The sequence below is a fragment of the Populus nigra genome, chromosome 13 (genome assembly GCF_951802175.1).
Source record: "Populus nigra chromosome 13, ddPopNigr1.1, whole genome shotgun sequence".
NCBI classification, from domain to species: Eukaryota; Viridiplantae; Streptophyta; class Magnoliopsida; order Malpighiales; family Salicaceae; genus Populus; species Populus nigra.
Genome location: NC_084864.1, coordinates 15,248,179 through 15,268,607, shown reverse-complemented (window position 1 = coordinate 15,268,607; position 20,429 = coordinate 15,248,179). Strand labels below are relative to the sequence as shown.

The 20,429-nt window shown below is 30.7% G+C and overlaps 3 protein-coding genes and 1 long non-coding RNA gene across 5 annotated transcripts; all 4 read right to left on the bottom strand.

Annotated features, from left to right (window-relative positions):
• Positions 1-1,200: 1,200 nt before the first annotated feature.
• Positions 1,201-2,307, bottom strand: LOC133671710 (heavy metal-associated isoprenylated plant protein 39-like). 2 transcript variants are annotated; one of them, XM_062092554.1, is made up of 3 exons: positions 2,156-2,307; positions 1,926-2,001; positions 1,201-1,723 (listed from the first exon to the last, which is right to left on the bottom strand). In XM_062092554.1, the coding sequence occupies exons 1-3, from the start codon at positions 2,168-2,170 to the stop codon at positions 1,449-1,451; spliced, it is 366 nt and encodes a 121-aa protein (XP_061948538.1). In that variant the 5' UTR covers positions 2,171-2,307; the 3' UTR covers positions 1,201-1,448. The 2 variants fall into 2 exon arrangements, with proteins under 2 accessions (XP_061948538.1, XP_061948539.1); XM_062092555.1 differs by having other exon boundaries at positions 2,165-2,296.
• A 4,501-nt stretch (positions 2,308-6,808) lies between these two features.
• LOC133671063 (heavy metal-associated isoprenylated plant protein 39-like) lies at positions 6,809-7,725 on the bottom strand. The gene is made up of 3 exons (XM_062091688.1): positions 7,541-7,725; positions 7,302-7,377; positions 6,809-7,188 (listed from the first exon to the last, which is right to left on the bottom strand). Exons 1-3 carry the CDS (start codon positions 7,544-7,546, stop codon positions 6,875-6,877), a joined length of 396 nt encoding a protein of 131 aa, XP_061947672.1. The 5' UTR covers positions 7,547-7,725; the 3' UTR covers positions 6,809-6,874.
• A 4,503-nt stretch (positions 7,726-12,228) lies between these two features.
• On the bottom strand, positions 12,229-13,118 carry LOC133671060 (heavy metal-associated isoprenylated plant protein 39-like). Its single transcript, XM_062091684.1, has 3 exons — positions 12,962-13,118; positions 12,723-12,798; positions 12,229-12,608 (listed from the first exon to the last, which is right to left on the bottom strand). The coding sequence occupies exons 1-3, from the start codon at positions 12,965-12,967 to the stop codon at positions 12,295-12,297; spliced, it is 396 nt and encodes a 131-aa protein (XP_061947668.1). The 5' UTR covers positions 12,968-13,118; the 3' UTR covers positions 12,229-12,294.
• A 5,683-nt stretch (positions 13,119-18,801) lies between these two features.
• On the bottom strand, positions 18,802-20,370 carry LOC133670717 (uncharacterized). Its single transcript, XR_009834152.1, has 4 exons — positions 20,093-20,370; positions 19,689-19,764; positions 19,211-19,555; positions 18,802-19,076 (listed from the first exon to the last, which is right to left on the bottom strand). It is a non-coding gene; the product is annotated as an uncharacterized LOC133670717 (long non-coding RNA).
• Between the last annotated feature and the right edge of the window lie 59 nt (positions 20,371-20,429).

Sequence of the window (20,429 nt, the reverse complement as noted above, 5' to 3'; positions counted from 1 at the left end):
ACTTTTCAGTATTTTTTATTATGTTATAAAAAATACTAAGATTGTTTAGCTGTTCTTGTAGTTAACATGATAAAATAAACCTGCAACAAGAAATCAGCCCATAAAAGGGTGATTTAGTAAAAAAAATAATTTTTGTTTAAAATAATATTATTTTAATTTAAAAAATTATTCAAAACCCACTTAGTCATGGGCGGAGGCTATCAACGGTGGAGTCAAGTCAATTACACAGGAGCTCCAGCTCCTCATTCTCAGAAACAACTCTCCAGTCTCCGGTCAGTGTGAATGCATGATATCTTCATTTCCTACAGTCAAGTAGAAACAGATCTGTTCTTTTCTTTTCTTGCTTTGCTTTCAATCGGGCGTTAGGAAAGTTCCAGCCAATGCAAAAAATGTAAATCACTTTCATAATCGAACCTTGTCACTGTATCGACAATTAATTAATAGATTCACAGTACATGCATGTGGGTTTGTGGCTGCGGTCGGTCAACGAAGATTTAGCTTCCTTTTATTATATATTAACCCACTTGTCGTCGATCACATGGCAATGCCAGGGAAGAGCTAGCTTCGAGGGAAATTGTATCCTCAAAACTTTGAAGAAGTTTACATCTTGGTTCAATCCCACAGGTGGATTTGCTTTCGGGATGGATACGGGAGGAATCCAGTCAACTCAGATCGGTTGCTTTCTTAACTTATTAAAAAACTTGGTTTAGCCGAACAGATCTAGGTCTAGATTTGATTTTAATTTTTTTAAAAAATAAAGAAATAATTGACTCACAGTTCAGTTAACTAAAGTTAAAACTCAATTTCTGACTCAATGACTTTTGTTTTTGAAAAAAATAGTAAATTCAAGAAGTTTGATCCTCCCAATATATGATCTGTATCTTAACTGGATCAATTCTGAGTTTTTTATAACTGTGTGCATGGAATCTCATGGAGTTTGTCTGAAGATTTTGTATCTAATTCATTAAATATTTTATATTTTTCTTATAAATAATGAAATCAAGTTGGAAACCTTTTCTCTGTCCTTTTAAATAATTTTTTAATTTAATTTATATATAACAAGTCCTAATGCACTGATAGGATAGCTAAAAAAATTGTTCTTCTTTAACTATATGAATTTAAATATTGAAATCATAGTTTAATATTGATGAGATTCGAGTATATTCCTGCAAACACACACACATATATATAAAAATAAACTTTATGAAATTGAAACTTAATTTTTATTTCCCGAAATAATAACTTTTACATTTAGAATTAAAATATTAAGAAATGACACAAATTGCATTAGGATCCTCCTCAACACTTACAACATGTGGATAATGGTAATGATAAGCAATGATGTGCAGATCTTGATCTTGCTTCTTCGGCTCTTCTTTCTTGGGTTCCTCCTTTTGCTTTTCGGGTTCTTTTGCCGGTTCTACTGTAACTATTTCTGAATTAAAATATTAAGAAATGACACAAATTGCATTAGGATCCTCCTCAACACTTACAACATGTGGATAATGGTAATGATAAGCAATGATGTGCAGATCTTGATCTTGCTTCTTCGGCTCTTCTTTCTTGGGTTCCTCCTTTTGCTTTTCGGGTTCTTTTGCCGGTTCTACTGTAACTATTTCTGTGCAGCACAGCTTTCTCAGTTTGGCAACTATGTGTACTGGATCAATGTCCCCTATCACTGTCAGCTTCTGGTCCTTCATCTCCATGGATATTGAATGCACCCCTGCAAGTTTGGCATCACAGAACAATTACTTCAAGATTTATAAGTTAGTGAACATAGCAAAGTTATCAAACATGTCGCAAGGTTCGGATCATGGATTAGATAGATTAAACCAGGTTACAAGTTATAACTCGCCCAGGTCGATTTACTAGAATGAACCGTGTTCAATACTGTGGATCATAGAAGGAAAATAAATAAATTTTACCTGGAAGCCTAGAGACTGTCTTCATGGCTTTCTTCTTAGCTTTCTCTTCATGCAGATCCAATCTCAGCACAGCTTTCTGCAACATAATAAGTCCATGCATGTAAATTTTTTATAAATCAATATCAAGATAATCCAGAAACTGGGAAAAAAGAAGAAGGAAGAAATGAAAACTTGACTCATTCTTTCACGCATGCATTGTGCACAAAAGACAGAAGTCCAGTAGCCTTAACTGATCTCACCTTCATTGTCGCGGCTTTGAGGGATCTGGACAAAGAAAATTGAAGATCAAAGACGGCAAAGAAGAGGCCAGGAAAGAGGAAGGGAGATTATAAGCTTAGTGAACTGAAGTGGTACTGAGGGAGTGAGATTTTATAGTGAAGGAGAGAGATATGAGTCAACCATAGGTCAGTAATAATCTATTTTTTCAACAAGTAACGAAGGAAACAGGGTGGAAACCCACTCGTCTCCAATAATTGCACTTTTTTAATGTGTCTTCCTTATCTTTTTATTTTTATTTTATGCTATTTACAAGAATAAGAAGCTACAATTATGAAGAAAATTATATTTTTTTACTTTTAATTTTATTTCATTAACATCAAGTATAAAATTAATAAAATGATCAACTATTTTAATATAATTTTACTTAAACAGTCCCTTAAAAAAATCTTAATATATTAAAAAATAATCATCCATTACTTATAAAAATTTTATATCATAATAATAACAATATTTATTAATAATATAACTATAAATTAAAAATTCAAATTTTTATTAAAAATAAATTTATAATCCAATAATTAACTATTATTTCTACATAAATTCAATTTTGCTTTAACGAACTAAACAATAAAATTAAAAATAAATAATTAATATCTAATTTATTATCAATTATTTATTTAATTTAAATATATTCAACTTAGATTAATTTATCAATCATAAATATCAGTTAATTTGATAGACTATTAGGACTAAGTTATAAATCTCTGTAAGCTCCCGAAAGCTTGATAGAAACTAGACTAGAAGAAAATAAAATGTCGAGCTTTATAAAAGCATTTGCTCCGGGGATGGAGACGGGGGGTCCAGTCAACTCAGATCGGTTGCTTCCTTAACTCATTAAACTCTAATTATAAAACTCGGTTTGCACAGTATAATAATTTAAAACTCAACAACTGTCTTGAGATGGGACCGGTTCTAATTTAAAAAAAAAATAAAGAAACAATTGGGTCGTTCTAACTCAGTCAAAAACCAGAAAATAGTCCGTCCTTGATTTCATGGCTTTGTTTTTGAAAAAAATTAGTCAAATTAAGCTAACTCTCTCTCGATGAATTCTTGATATAAATAATCAAACAATCCTTAACTTGTGTTTATGGTCTTCAATTTAGTAGTTTATTTTCCTCATCAGATTTTCTCATTTTATTTACTTCTCTTTTGATTTTTCTAAATTATAAATGCAAGGGGTGGCATGGCATCTCAAGATTCGTGGTTGACAGGCATGAGAGGGTGGTTGCTATCCCCAGTTCATGACTGTAGTGGTGGAGGAGATTCTTGAAAGGTAGCCATGGAGAGATGACAGATAAGGTATGTTTTTTTCTCTGACTTGGTGGAGCCTCTGGAGATTAGGAAAGGCCAAATCATTGTACTGTGATGGGGCCTTTAGACCACTGGGGATATTGTAGCTATCATAGAAGTTATTATTGACTGGTTGTTTGTCGGAGTTTTTAAAGTTGAAAGGTTTGTCGTCACAATATTCCCTAGCCTTTTATTGTCATGGATTACTCGGTATGGTTACGAAACCGAACCGGTTTATAAAATTGATTGGGGAATCATTTAGTTTAGAATTTAGTCTAAGGCCCCGTTTGTTTGCAGGAAAATAGTTTTTTTTTTTAAAGTGAATTTCAAGAAAAGTGAATTCGGGGAAAATATTTTCCGATGTTTGGTAGAGTAATGGAAAATAAGTTGGAAAACACTTTCTAGTATTTGGTTATGTCATGAAAAATAAACTGGAAAATAACTTATTAATGTTTTATTTTTCTCAAGTTTATTAAAATAATGAGGAACAAATCTTACAAATTAAAAAGTTGAGAGAGAATGAAATTGAAAAAAATTAATTTCATAAATTATCTCAAATAAAATAAATAATAATCAAAATAATAGAGATCAAATCTAAAAAATAAAAAAATAAAAGATGAAAAAATTAAAATAATAATAATTAACATTTCATAAATTATTTCAAATAAAATAAATAAAAATCAAAAGAAAGAGCATCAAATTTTATAGATAAAAAATTTCAATAAAAAAATGATAAGGAAAAAAAAATAACAATTATAAAAATGAGGACCGGAGTTAATATAAAAAATAAATTTTTTTCTTTGATTGAAAAGTGTTTTTCATTAACCAACTTTTCTAATGACAAACAAACATGGAAAAGTTTGGAAAACCAAAAACCACTTTTCAGAAAACAAATATGGTCTTACTTAATATATAATATGAAGCTTCACAAGAAATTGAACATAGATTGAGGTCACTGGTGGTGAGGGTCTGGAAGATGTTTAGAAGTATGGTTATGGTTGATTTTCAAAGTATTTTTTATTCTAAAACATATTAAAATAATAATTTTTTTATTTTTTATAAATTATTTTTTATAACAATACATCAAAATGATCTAAAAATAAAAAAAAACATATTAATTTAAAATAAAAAAAAGAAATAAAAATTTTTAAAATTTTTAAAATACTTTTCAATCATAGTGCTAAATTCTGCCTTAGAGTGGCTGGGTTTACAAGGATTGTGGCTGAATTTAATTAAACAAAACAAGGGAGGGGCTGCTTTATTATTATTATTATTTTGCATGAAGAAAAAGAAGAAGAAAGTGGGGTGAGAGATAACGGTTGGGTTTTTTTATTTATTTTATGAACTATCAGGTTTTAATTTATTTAATTATGTAAATTGACTATTTTGTCGGGAAATGCTGATGTGTTAATTTTTTATTGAAATTTTTGTTATTTTAAAATTTTTGTTATTATATTAGCAATTTCATCAGAAATTATCAACTAAACATATTTCATTACTATTTATATCAAAAATCAATAACAAGAAAATTCCATAAAAAATTATGGATGAAATATTTTTTGCCATTGTTTTTATTGTTATTCATCAATTTTTTAATAGTGTATCTCAATCTAAAAACTTAAATTATTTGATAAAATTTTAGAAATAATTTTATATTATTGTTTAATATGAAATTTCATTTTCACTGCAATAAGTTTTTAAATAGGGAGACTATTACAGGCAGAAGAAATTCAGATTTAAGATGATTTTGAATCTTTGATATAAAGAGTCACATAACTTCTTAAATGGTAAGGTATTTTAAACTGTATTATTGAGAACATATTTTCCACAATTTTAAAATCCTAATTCTTCAACTGCTTAATTAATTTATATAGTCTTCTAATTAAGCTTATGTTTCTTGTTTCCATTCCTCATTTTGTGATTGACATGTCTTCTAACAAGACATATGAGTTTATCTCGAAGACAACAAATAACCTCTTGTAAGAATGGCGGGCGCTCGCAACCGGAAAGATGAGGAATAAGTCTTGGCTAGCTACCTCGTTTTTGTCTTAAGATATAGTTTCTTCGTCATGTTTCCATAAAATAATAATTGTGTTATTTCACTGTTGGATTGAATACAAGGGGCGATTATATGCAGCTGGTCTTCGATGATCTGTCAACGTTCCTATATTCCTAACACCCACTTGTTCTTCTTGCCCTTTTAAAGATAAGCATGCATAAATAAAATACGTAACGGAATTTGAGTTATAAAACACAAAGCAGTGGAATTAATTCGTATTGATAAAGAAAAATTACAGGAAATTGGACTTATTTCCAGTATTTTTTTTCTTTGAATTCATTGTATTGATTATTATAAAAATAAAAATAAAAACCGTTGGAGTTTATTAAAACTAATTTATTAATTCATTTAGTGTAAGAAATAATTAAACAATCCTTAGCTTGTGTTTATGATCTTCAATTTAGTAGTTTGTTTTCCTCATCAATTTTCTCATTTTATCTACTTCTCTTTTAATTTTTCTAAAAACAAAGTAAACTAAAAGAGAGCATGAAATTGATCGATAAAAGAATTAGTTTCTGAAACCGTAAGTTATAAATGCAAGGGGTGGTATGGCATCTCAAGATTCGTGGTTGACAGGCCTGAGATGGTGGTTGCTATCCCCAGTTCATGACTGTAGTGGTGGAGGAGATTCTTGGAAGGTAGCCACGGAGAGATGACAGATGAAGCATGTTTTTTTCTCTTACTTGGTGGAGCCTCTGGAGATTAGGAAAGGCCAATATTATTGTTCTGTGATGGGGGCCTTTAGACCACTGGGGATATTGTGGCTGTCATAGAAGTTATGATCGACTGGTTGTTTGTTGGAGTTTTTAAAGTTGAAAGGTTTGTCGTAACAATATTCACTAGCTTTTTTATTGTGATGGAGTTTTTAAAGTTGTATGGTTACGAAAACCGAACCGGTTTATCAAATTAATTTGGAAATTGATTGATTTAGAATGTATTTTCAATCGAGTTTTATAATTAATAAAAAAAAATTCATCTGGTGTGACTTTATGAAGAATCTTAATTGATTTAAAATTTAATTAATTTGGTTGAAAATCCGTTGATTTCTAATAAAAAAGTAATAAAATGATAATATTTTAATATATTTTTTAAAAATTTAGTTACTCAAATCTCTCGGATAAATCTCATACAGGACTTAATAATTATGACATGGGATGAATGATTTTAATTAATTTTCAATATAATGCATTGGACTTAATCTCATATGGGATTTAATATATATATATTTCAAAAACAAACAAACAAACATACTAAATGAAGCCTAATGAAATTGTGTATTATGCTTTCAGAAGTGACTTGTTTAAGCATATAATCAAAAAAATTAAGAAATGACACAAGCATTAGGATCCTCCTCGACACTTCGAACGTGATAATGCGTGGTCAAATAAGGATTATAGGCCTGATAAGCCTTCACCAACTCAGCCACAGCATCTTTATCTTTCTTATCGTCTTCTGGCTTCTTCGGCTCTGCCTTCTTGGGCTCTTCTTTCTTCTTTTCGGGCTCTTTTGCTGGTCCTACTGAGATTATGTCTGTGTGGCAAATCTTTCTCAACTTGCCCACTATGCAAACTGCATCGATGTCCCCAGTCACCGTCAATTTCCTGTCCTTCATGTCCATGGATATTGAATCCACCCCTGCAAATTTCCATCCCAAAACACTTAATTTACAAAAAAAATAATAATAATCATAGACACTTCAATAATATTATTGATTTATAATTTAATGATCATAAAAAAAAAATCAATACCTGGAAGACCAGAAACTATACGCATAGCCTTTTTCTTGTCTTTGTCATCGTGTAAATCCAATTTCAACACAGCTTTCTGCAACAAATTATAAGTTCATGTAAATTCTCTTATATAATCAAGAAACTAGAAGAAAAGCAAGAAAAGAAAGCTTGACTCATTCTTTCATGAGCGACATGCATCTTAATCTCATAGCTAGGCACTAATTAACAGAGAATATAGACAGAGAATTGATTCTCACCATCATTTTTATAGCTTTGAGGGATCTGATCAGAGAAGATTGAAGATGAAAGACAGCAACTAAAGAAAGTCTGAGGTCAAGAACTCAGACAGGAGGAGGCAAAGATTATAGACTTGTTGAGTTGAAGAGGCATGGGCCGAGATTTTATAGTGAAGGAGAGAAAACTGTGGCGGCTACCTCACACGTCAGGACCAGAAGTCTATGGTCAATGAACACACTGTATGGGCGGAAAGGGAAAGCTCCCCGGTGTTTCCAGTACTGCTGAAACAAACTTAATTTATTTCTTTATTATTACTTAACGAGAAGCAGCTAAAATGCAAGATATCCTAGGATTTAGTTTTATTTATTTATTAACTTCGGAGCAGAAGGTGTTTTTAAAAACAAATTTATTTGAAAAAATATTAAAATAATATTTTTTATTTTTTAAATTTATTTTTAACAAAGTGCATCAAAACAATTTAAAAGCACTAAAAATATTAATTTAAAATAAAACAATTCAAAATAATTTAGAAGCATTATTCAACCGTACTCTCAAATACACCCTCACAAGAAAGAGAGTAGAATTTTTGTGGATCGTCATGATAATGAAAGTCTCGCAAAACCCTTTTTCATGTACCAAAACTAGTATTAATAGACGAATCTAGAATGTAGATCAACTCGATAAACTTATCAAACTAGCTCATGATGTAGGTAGGGTTTCAAATTAAATCGGTTGGAAGTTGACTAGGTGTGACCTAATCAACCAAGAGAGTCAACTCCCAGCCTAGTTGAAATTTAGTTTGAATTTTTCTTAAAAAAAAACAGAGAGGAAAACTACCCTAGTCATGCTTTAGTTTAGTTATTTTTTTTCACTTATTTAAAAAATCATAGTTTACATCATGAATCAACACAATTTTTCAATTTAGATGAAAAGAACAAACTACCTTAAAATAATTTATTAGGGTTTGAAAAAAATATGTTGGTCATCTCTTATACATCATCCTCATAAATAAACCACACAACTCGACTTTATAAAACATCGACCTCCCTCTTCACCTTGATGATTCTCCACTGACCTCCATTTTAAAGTCAAAACCTTCTCTTCCGATCTTGTTTTCGCCTTCAATTCCGTTTACTTTGGCCTTAATCTCTGCCACTCCACCACCATGCAAACTAAAGATGCCAAAATTAAGGAAGAATTGTTGGAGAAATAGAGGTATGATTTTAAGAGGCTGCTTGAGGATCGAGGGTTTGAGGAGTTTGAAGAAATACCCCTTTGATTTTGTTTAAGTGAAGTGATGTTTGTGGGATTTTGATGGTGATAATATGGGATGTGATCAACTTGTTGCAATGAGGATTGTGTAGGTTGTCAGGCTCCTGTTCATATGAGAGAGATGAGAAGGGATGATGTAGACTACGGTGGTCGAAGGTGACTGTTGTAAGTTGAAAAGAGATGGTTGTGTATGGAAATTTCAAATGAGTTCTTAGTTAGAAAAAGAAAATTTAGATTTCGATCAATGAAAATAATATGGGAGCTATTAATGAGGTGTCTTGTGAGGGGTTATGTTGTTGTCTTTGTTGTTATGAGAAAATAAGTGATGTTGAAGATTTTGGATTTTTGTTTTGATGGAGGCTGTTTTGGATTGTTAGTGAGGGAGACTATTACTTTTCTTTTAAGGCCTGAGTGTATATGAAAGTTTATAAGGGTTTTTGTGATTGCGATATGAATAATGGGAAAAAAGGCTAGTTATGATAGATAGGTTGTGATGTTTTGATGAAAATGAAAAATTGAATGGGCTTGGATAAAAATTAAGGGTGTGTTATTGAAGATGGTGGTTTGAGATTTGTGTGAGAGATGGAGACACTGTAATTAGGAGATATTTGGGTTAATGGAGGAGACTGAGTTGGTTTAATTGGGAGATGTTAATAAAGATGGTAGTTCAGTGGCAATTTCTGTTATTTTAATGCACCAAGGTTCCTTAGTCATTAAATAAAATATAATGACAATCTTGTAAATAAATAAATCTTTTTTGTTGATTTTTTTGATGCCATGTAAAGTGTTATGAATATTTAAAGTTCATGATGTTTTCTATAATTTTTTAAAGAATTAAGGAGAGGTGAGCAAAAAACGACTAAACTATATGATGCTCATGTAGTTTTTTCTTAAAGAAATTCAAAACGATGTTGTTTTAAGTTTTTTTAAAATATATTGAAATGATGTTGTTTTGGATTGATCCGGATCAACTTTAATTAACTTATTTGACCTATGACTTCATGTTTAGAATGGGTATCGAACCATATCAGATTTAATACCTTTAACTAAAATTAATAGAGTTAATTTTAAAAAATAATAAATATTCAAGATGATATTTGTTTTAAGAAACATCTATTGAAGACTCATCAAGTCCATTGAATTAGGCAATGAGTCAGGCCGGAAGAATTCAAGATTGACCGTTGGGTCGAGTTTAATAACAATGTTAAATAGCTTCTTGGACCTTCAACATTTTTTTTATTCAATCTACAACGTAGCACGCGCTAGAAAACTAATTACCTTAACTAAACTTACTTCATTAATTTATAAAGAACTTTCTTATCTAATTTAGTTTGTAACTAGTTCATTGGCTTGTGCATCACTGCGAGCCAAACCAAATTATTTTAAATGTAAAAAAGAATATTAAAAGTGTATGGGGTTTTTTGGCAATGTCATTAAACTCAGGTAAGCTGGTAAATCTTAAAATCTCTCAACTGGGCTCCTAACCCAGCGCAAGTTTCTAATTAAACTGCATTAGAGTCGGCCCGATATAAATTAGATGATTTCATAGGTTTGAAGGCAACCTAAATGGCTAAATGACCTATAAAATTAGGGCTTAGCTTATAAAAAAAACATCAAAATGAAAATGTTTTTTTTTAAGTATTGAGATGACAGCATATTAAATGACATTGGTTATCCCGCAACTCGATTTATGAACTCAATTGTGTTTAATAACTATGTTTTTTTAAATAATTTTTACTTAATTATATGTTAAAAAAGTAGATGCTCTTAATTTCAAGCATTAAACCTAAAATAAAAGTTTGTTTTATATCATGATAACCCTATACAAAGCAGAATAAAATCACCCATGAAATTTATTTTCCAATCAATTCAACATTAAATGATGAAGTTGAAGAAAAAAACGAAATAGCTTTTATTTAATTAATATTAATATTAATTAAAATACCAAATCGCCCCTAAGATCAAATGATTATAATGAAAAAATCAATATGAGATTACAAATAAGCCCTTTAAATCAAGCTTTAAAAGTTTTGATTTTTAAGGCAATAGAATAATGACATCCTGTTTTAAAGAGTAAGATTTGTTTTTAAAAAAATTAACAACTTGACTTAAGTTAAGTGTTTTTTTGCTTTTAAGGATATTATAGTGATTTAACTATGAAAAAAGTTGTAAAAAGTTAAATCATATAAGAGCTAACTCGAGGTGAATTGGTTGGAAAATAGAGAAGACCAAAATACCCCTAAACAATTCTAGAATAACAAATGAACTAAGTATAAAGATTATTATACCTTTTGTGTTTTTTTAAGGGCAAAATTATAAATTTATTATTAGAATCCACGGTATATCAAGGCAAATAAATTGTACTTTTCTCACATGTTTTAGTTTTTTTTTTAATTAGAATATCATTGAAAAAAAGAAAAGCTTCCCTCCCATCCCTCTTTTTATGGATACATTAAATGAGACATTCCTTTGTTTGTTGACTGTTAAACAAAGGCTGCCTCTACTCTTTCGTGGAAAAACTCTCTAGTCCATGTCAATAAGCTCATGGTCTGAATTTCCAGAAGAGTTTTGAGGGCTCAAGTAATTGGAAGATCGAGCTAGAAGACTTCAAGTCTTCGCCTTCCGTGATTTTAACGTTTTTGGAGGGATCCAATCAATGCAAAGAAACTTCCCTGCCTGCCCTACTTTAGCAATGATTTAAAAATTAATGATTCAAACTTGTAGGCTGTGACTTTGGCTGATACACAGGACATCGTTAGTTCTTGCTTAGTAAATATATATTTTTCTTGTTAATAAATAAATGGATTTTTTAAATTTTGATAAAAAAAATTAGTATTAAATAATTGGATATTAATTCAATAAATGGTCAATCCCAGTTATATTTTAAGGTAAACAGTATGGTCAAGAATCCCTTTATTTTATGTTCTAATTTAATAAGAACCTACTCCAAAGTAAGGACAGGGATTTTCAAAACGAAATCAAAAGAATAATAATAGTAGTAGTAAATATTTGCATTTCCACTTCGCTTGTTTAAAGAATATTATTATAAAAAAAAAACATTTTCACTGTATAATAATTTTATATGATTCGGTTATACATGCATCCACGAGCGGGAGAGAAAAGTTTTTATTGCAGGTCATCTGGGAAAGAAATATTCAAAATTGCACAGTCCACTATTTTTTGTTAGGTAGTGCTTGGGGATTTGGTATAAGATGTTTTAATAAAAAATAATAGAATGTTAATGTTTTGATATATTTTTCTAAAATTAAGTTAATCCTTTTAACTCATATTCTCTCGGATAAATCTCATACAGGACTTAATAATTATGACATGGGATGAATGATTTTAATTAATTTTCAATATAATGCATTGGACTTAATCTCATATGGGATTTAATATATATATATTTCAAAAACAAACAAACAAACATACTAAATGAAGCCTAATGAAATTGTGTATTATGCTTTCAGAAGTGACTTGTTTAAGCATATAATCAAAAAAATTAAGAAATGACACAAGCATTAGGATCCTCCTCGACACTTCGAACGTGATAATGCGTGGTCAAATAAGGATTATAGGCCTGATAAGCCTTCACCAACTCAGCCACAGCATCTTTATCTTTCTTATCGTCTTCTGGCTTCTTCGGCTCTGCCTTCTTGGGCTCTTCTTTCTTCTTTTCGGGCTCTTTTGCTGGTCCTACTGAGATTATGTCTGTGTGGCAAATCTTTCTCAACTTGCCCACTATGCAAACTGCATCGATGTCCCCAGTCACCGTCAATTTCCTGTCCTTCATGTCCATGGATATTGAATCCACCCCTGCAAATTTCCATCCCAAAACACTTAATTTACAAAAAAAATAATAATAATCATAGACACTTCAATAATATTATTGATTTATAATTTAATGATCATAAAAAAAAAATTCAATACCTGGAAGACCAGAAACTATACGCATAGCCTTTTTCTTGTCTTTGTCATCGTGTAAATCCAATTTCAACACAGCTTTCTGCAACAAATTATAAGTTCATGTAAATTCTCTTATATAATCAAGAAACTAGAAGAAAATCAAGAAAAGAAAGCTTGACTCATTCTTTCATGAGCGACATGCATCTTAATCTCATAGCTAGGCACTAATTAACAGAGAATATAGACAGAGAATTGATTCTCACCATCATTTTTATAGCTTTGAGGGATCTGATCAGAGAAGATTGAAGATGAAAGACAGCAACTAAAGAAAGTCTGAGGTCAAGAACTCAGACAGGAGGAGGCAAAGATTATAGACTTGTTGAGTTGAAGAGGCATGGGCCGAGATTTTATAGTGAAGGAGAGAAAACTGTGGCGGCTACCTCACACGTCAGGACCAGAAGTCTATGGTCAATGAACACACTGTATGGGTGGAGAGGGAAAGCTCCCCGGTGTTTCCAGTGCTGGAAACGTCTTCGCTTTCAGTAGGGGAGCTTTCTTGAAGTCAACTTAATTTATTTCTTTAATATTACTTAACGAGAAGCAGCTAAAATGCAAGATATCCTAGGATTTAGTTTTATTTATTTATTAACTCTGGAGCATGCTCGAAGAAGTTGTTTAAAGAACTTTTTATTTAAAAAAATAAATATAAGGAAATATTAAAATAATATATTTTTTATTTTTTAAAATTTATTTTTAACAATAACGCATCAAAACAATTCAAAAGCACCATAAATATTAATTTAAAGTAAAAAAATCAAAAAAATTTAGAAGTGTTATTCAATCGTTCTCCCAAATACACCCCCACAAGAAAGAGAGTAGAATTTTTGTGGATCGTGATGATAATGGAAGTCTTGCAAAACCCTTTTTCATGTACCAAAACTAGTATTATTAAACCAACCCAGACTATGGATTAACTCGATAAACCTGCAAATTAGCTCATGATTTAGACAAGGTTTCAAATTAAATCGGGTGAAAGTTGACTTGATTTGACCTGATCAACTAAGCGAGTCAACTCTCAGCCTAGTTGAAATTTAGTTTGACTTTTTTAAAAAAAGAAACAAAGGAAACATACCCTAGTCAGACTTTAGCATAATTATTTTTTCATTTTACCTCTATTATTTCAAAAATTACAGCTTACATCCTTAATCAACACAATTTTTTAATTTAGATGAAAAGAACAATCTACCTTAAAATAATTTATTAGGGTTTAAAAAAATATGTTGTTGATCTCTTATGCATCATCCTCATAAGTAAACCACACAACTCAGCCTCATAAAACATCGACATCCCTCTTCACCTTGATGATTCTCCACTGACCTCCATTTTGAAGTCAAAACCTTCTCTTCTGATCTTGTTTTCGCCTTCAATTCCGTTTACTTTGGCCTTAATCTCTGCCACTCCACCACCACGCAAACTAAAGATGCCAAAATTAAGGAAGAATTGTTGGAGAAATAGAGGTATGATTTTAAGAGGCTGCTTGAGGATCGAGGGTTTAAGGAGTTTGAAGAAATATCCCTTTGATTTTGTTTAAGTGAAGTGATGTTTGTGTGATTTTGATGGTGATAATGTGGGATGTGATCAACTTGTTGCAATGCGGATTGTGTAGGTTGTCAGGCTCCTGTTCATATGAGAGAGATGAGAAGGGATGATGTAGACTACGGTGGTCGAAGGTGACTGTTGTAAGTTGAAAGGAGGTGGTTGTATATGGAAATTTCAAATGAGTTCTTAGTTAGAAAAAGAAAATATAGATTACGATCAATGAAAATAATATGGGAGCTATTAATGAGGTGTCTTATGCGGGGCTATGTTGTTGTTTTTATTGTTATGAGAAAATAAGTGATGTTGAAGATTTTGGATTTTTGTTTTGATGGAGGCTGTTTTGGATTGTTAGTGAGGGAGATTATTACTTTTCTTTTAAGGCCTGAGTGTATATGAAAGTCTATAAGAGTTTTTGTGATTGCGATATGAATAATGGGAAAAGAGGCTAGTTATGATAGATAGGTTGTGATGTTTTGATGAAAATAAAAAATTAAATGGGCTTGGATAAAGATTAAGGGTGTGTTATTGAAGATGGTGGTTTGAGATTTATGTGAGAGATGGAGACACTGTAATTAGGAAATGTTTGGGTTAATGGAGGAGACTGAGTTGGTTTAATTAGGAGATGTTAATAAAGATGGTAGTTTAGTGGCAATTTCTGTTATTTTAACGCACCAAGGTTCCTTAGTCATTAAATAAAATATAATGATAATCTTGTAAATAAATAAATCTTTTTTGTTGATTTTTTTGGTGCCATGTAAAGTGTTATGAATATTTAAAGTTCATGATGTTTTTTATAATTTTTTAAAGAATTAAGGTAAGGTGAGAAAAAACGACTAAACTATATGATGTTCATGTAGTTTTTCCTTAAAGAAATTCAAAACGATGTTGTTTTGAGTTTTTTTAAAATATATTGAAATGATGTTGTTTTGGATTGATCCGAATCAACTTTAATTAACTTATTTGACCCGTGACTTCATGTTTAGATTGGGTATCAAACCATATCAGATTTAATACCTTTAACTAAAACTAATAGAGTTAATTTTAAAAAATAATAAATATTCAAGAAGATATTTGTTTTAAAAAACATCTATTGAAGACTCATCAAGTCCATTGAATTAGGCAATGAGTCTGGCCGGAAGAATTCAAGATTGATCGTTGGGTCGAGTTTAATAACAATGTTAAATAGCTCCTTGGACCTTCAACATTTTTTTTATTCAATATACAACGTAGCACGCGCTAGAAAACTAAGTACCTTAACTAAACTTACTACATTAATTTATAAAAAAAAACTTTCTTCTCTAATTTAGTTTATAACTCGTTCATTGGATTGTGCACCGCCGCAGGCCAAACCAAATTATTTTAAATGTAAAAAAGAATATTAAGAGTGTAAGGGTTTTTTTTGGCAATGTCATTAAACTCAGGTAAGCAGGTAAATCTTAAAACCTCTCAATTAGGCTCCATGCCTAGCACAAGTTTCTAATTAAACTGCATTAGAGTCGGCCCGACATAAATCAGATGATTTCATGGGTTTGAAGGCAACCTAAATGGCTAAATGACCTATAAAATTAGGGTTTAGCTTATAAAAAAAATCAAAATGAAAATGTTTTTTTAAGTATTGAGATGACAGCATATTAAATGACCTTGATCACCCCGCAACTCGGTTTATGGACTCAATTATATTTAATAACTATGTTTTTTTAAATAATTTTTACTTAATTATATGATAAAAAAATAGATGCTCTCAATTTTGAGCATTAAATCTAAAATAAAAGTTTGCTTTATACCGTGATAACCCTATACAAAGCACAAAAAATCACCCATGAAGTTTATTTCCCAATCAATTCAACATTAAATGATGAAGTTGAAGAAAAAACGAAATAGCTTTTATTTAATTAACATTAATATTAATTAAAATACCAAATTGCCCATAAGACCAAATGATTATAATGAAAAAATTAATATGAGATTACAAATAAGCCCTCAAGCTTTAAAAGTTTTGATTTTTAAGGCAATAGAGTAATGACATCATGTTTTGAAGATTAAGATTTGTTTTCAAAAAAATTAACAACTTGACTCAAGTTAAGTGTTGTTTTGCTTTTAAGGGTATTATAGTGATTTTACTATGCAAAAAAGTTGTAAGAAGTTAAATCGCATAAGAGCTAACTCGATGTGAATTGGTTGGAAAATAAAGAAGACGAAAATACCCCTAAACAATTCTAGAATAACAAATGAATTAAGTATAAAAACTATTGTACCCTTTGTGTTTTTTTAAGGGAAAAATTACAAATTTATTATTAGAATCCACGGAATATCAAGGCAAACTAGTTACATGACCGGCACGATACTGCGGGTTAAATTTTTTTTGTATAAAAAATATCAAAAAAAGCTAAGATCTAAAAGCGTTAGATCTTTCTGCAAAGCTATACCCAAGAGTCTTAAGTTAGGTTACAACGCCTGAGCCAAAAGTATTTTTTATAATATTAATAATAACATTAAACTTGCACGACTCAAGTTTAAGTGGGTTTGACTGCAAGGTCGTGTCATAAAAGTGTGATAATTAAATAAATTAATTAAAAATAAAAAAACAATAAAAATATAAAAAAACTAATGAAAAAAAAAAGAAAACAAAGAAAAGCTTTTTCAGAAAAAAAAGAAAAGCTTCCCTCCCATCCCTCTTTTTATGGATACATTAAATGAGACATTCCTTTGTTTGTTGACTGTTAAACAAAGGCTGCCTCTACTCTTTCGTGGAAAAACTCTCTAGTCCATGTCAATAAGCTCATGGTCTGAATTTCCAGAAGAGTTTTGAGGGCTCAAGTAATTGGAAGATCGAGCTAGAAGACTTCAAGTCTTCGCCTTCCGTGATTTTAACGTTTTTGGAGGGATCCAATCAATGCAAAGAAACTTCCCTGCCTGCCCTACTTTAGCAATGATTTAAAAATTAATGATTCAAACTTGTAGGCTGTGACTTTGGCTGATACACAGGACATCGTTAGTTCTTGCTTAGTAAATATATATTTTTCTTGTTAATAAATAAATGGATTTTTTCAAAAAACATGTCATTCACCCTAATTATATTTTTCAAAAAAAATAAGCCCATGTGCAAGCCCTCTTAAACGGTCAGGTGCTCGCATTGTCTGACTTCTTTTTTTCAAAAAACATGTCATTCACTCTATTTTTGTCTTGATTTTAAAGCTAAATAAGAAAAATTAGTTAAAATCTGAAAAAAAATTAAAAAAAATAGGCAAAACAAAATCATATTGGTTTAATTTTGAACGATCCAACTATTCAAAGAAAGACATAATGGTTTTCCATTAAAAAAAACTATTTGGAGAATCTCCTAAAAAAAAATTAATCCCTCCCACGGCATAATCGTGATTTTTGCCAGGCTTTTTGTCTGATAATCCGAGCTTCTTAACGGATTTGTTTTCAGATAGACCATGTTTATTTGGTCCACGTCAGTAACACGTTCCAAGTCACTTTACATGCTTATCCCTTCCACAGCAACATTGATCCCTATAGCACTTGCTGGTGATTTTTTATATAACTTTGTTTGATTTTTATTTTTTTATTATCTTGAAATGTCCGGGCTAACCTGCATGTATTTTGATTAATTTTTACGGATTCTAAAATTAATAATCAAGTAAGCCTACAATAGTCATCAATATTAGCAACTACAGGACTCGAACCTGAGATTACAAGGAAAGTAAATCTCTTAGTTTCAAGTTATTATTATTGAATTACGTGCTATATGGTTATTTTGTTTGATTTTTCATTCATATGTTAAAGTGATATTCAAACACTGTGGGGTATTTTTTTTTTAAAAAAATGCTACAAGTGTTAAAAAGAAAACGTGACTTTCTTACAATTCACAAAGGAAAGGAGACTCCATGAGAGAAAAAAGTGAAGAACATTAATATATAGTTGAGAAAACCAAAAGTCATTGGAGTGGAAAAGGGTTTGCCCTTTTCATACAAACACAGTAGAATTGCATGATAGTTTTTGAAATTTGTCCAAGAACACATGCCACACACAACATTAGTCATCACAATGTTCATCATGTTGCATCCATCCACCACTTTAGTTTTCATATTTCCTTGGAGGATGAGTTTTTTGAACGTTGTACTTTTCTTGCAATCATTTGCATCACATGAACAAATTGGCCTTTTGTGGGCGAAAACCGTGACCAAAGTAGTAATTGTATTCTCAAATCCTGTGTCAACAAATACCAAACTCAAAGATGACATGACTTCCCATGTTCAACTACAAAAGAAAAACAACGTGCTTTTATATCAGCTTCATAAAATTAATTAATTATTATTTCGGGATAAAAAAATTAAAAAAATAAATATAAAAAATTATTTTAGAGATATTTATTTTATATAACTCTATCTTCTTAATGAAATATGTTTTTTTTAAAAAAAAATTTTATCTTGGAATAGCAACAAAATAATGCCTTACATGTCCATTAATAAAAAATCACTATCAAATTGGTATGCATTAATTAATACCAAAATAAGACCCACAATTCATTAATATAAAACAACCCAACACCATCAACTTTTGTACAGCTGTAGTGTAATCACTAACGAAGTTCTAATAACCACCCAAATTTCCCAAATCCACCACTAAGCCATATTATTTTTTTCCACTTATTTCATCTCTATGTATTATATTTGTTTTTAACATCAAATTAATTAAGAAATGACACAAGCACTTTGATTATCCTCTACACTGTCATCTTCTTGTCCTTCATGTCGACGGATACTGAATCCACCCCTGCAAATTTGAATCACTAATTAAACCACTAGTTTTTTTAAAAAAACAAATATCATAAATACTTCCAACGTTGATCGATCTTGATTTATTAGATAATTAATGACCATATATATAGCAATAAATAAATTCAATACCTGAAAGACCAGAGACTATCTTCATGGCTTTTTTCTTGGCTTTCTCATCATGCAACTCCAATTTCAACACAGCTTTCTGCAACAATATAAGTCCATGTAAATTTTGTTATGAATCAATATCAAGATGATCAAGAAACAGTAATCACTTGAAATCAATACCAAATAATCTCATAGAAACAATAACTAAATCAAACTGGAGCTACCAAAACTCCCTGAATTATGAAAAAGAAGCAATTTTTTCTGTGTGACACAGCTTTCTCAGTTTGGCCACTATGCATACTGGATCAATGCCCCCTATCACTGTCATCTTCTTGTCCTTCATGTCGATGGATACTGAATCCACCCCTGCAAATTTGAAGCACAAATTAAACCACTAGTTTTTTTAAAAAACAAATATCATAAATACTTCCAACGTTGATCGATCTTGATTTATTAGATAATTAAAGACCATATATATAGCAATAAATAAATTCAATACCTGAAAGACCAGAGACTATCTTCATGGCTTTTTTCTTGGCTTTCTCATCATGCAACTCCACTTTCAACACAGCTTTCTGCAACAAAATAATCAAGATAATCATGTGAATTTTGTTATAAATCAATATCAAGATAATCAAGAAACAGTAATCACTTAAAATCAATACCAAGGAATCCCATTAAAACAATGACTAAATCAAACTGAAGCCAACAAAACTCAATGAATTATGTAAAAGACGCACGCGTTTCATCAAAATAAGTAAATCAACAGGAAAAAAGAAAGAAAAGAAAACTTGACGCATGATTCATTCATGCAAGCATACAAGCCATATCTAATAGGAAAAAAAAAAAAAAATATATATATATATATAGAGAGAGAGAGAGACAGAGAGAGCTGATTCTCACCTTCATTTCTATAGCTTAGAGAGATATGATCAGAGAAAACGTTGAGATCAAACAGTAAACAAAGAAGTTGGAGATGAAGAAGTAAGGGAAGAGCTAAAAAGAGTAAAACATGGTGATCAGAAGGGTTCTTTGTGGTGGGGTTTAATTATAGTGAGGGAGTGAAGAGAGAGCAATGAGTCAACCTGAGAGCAGTAGTTTATGGTCAATAAACGCAAAATCGTAGGACCGGTAAAGGAAAGCACATTGGTGTTTCCAGAGTCGATTATGAATCATTTCACTTTTCTTTCTTTTCTTTTTGAAGAAGAAAAGGAGGATTTTAATTTATAACTCCAAAAAG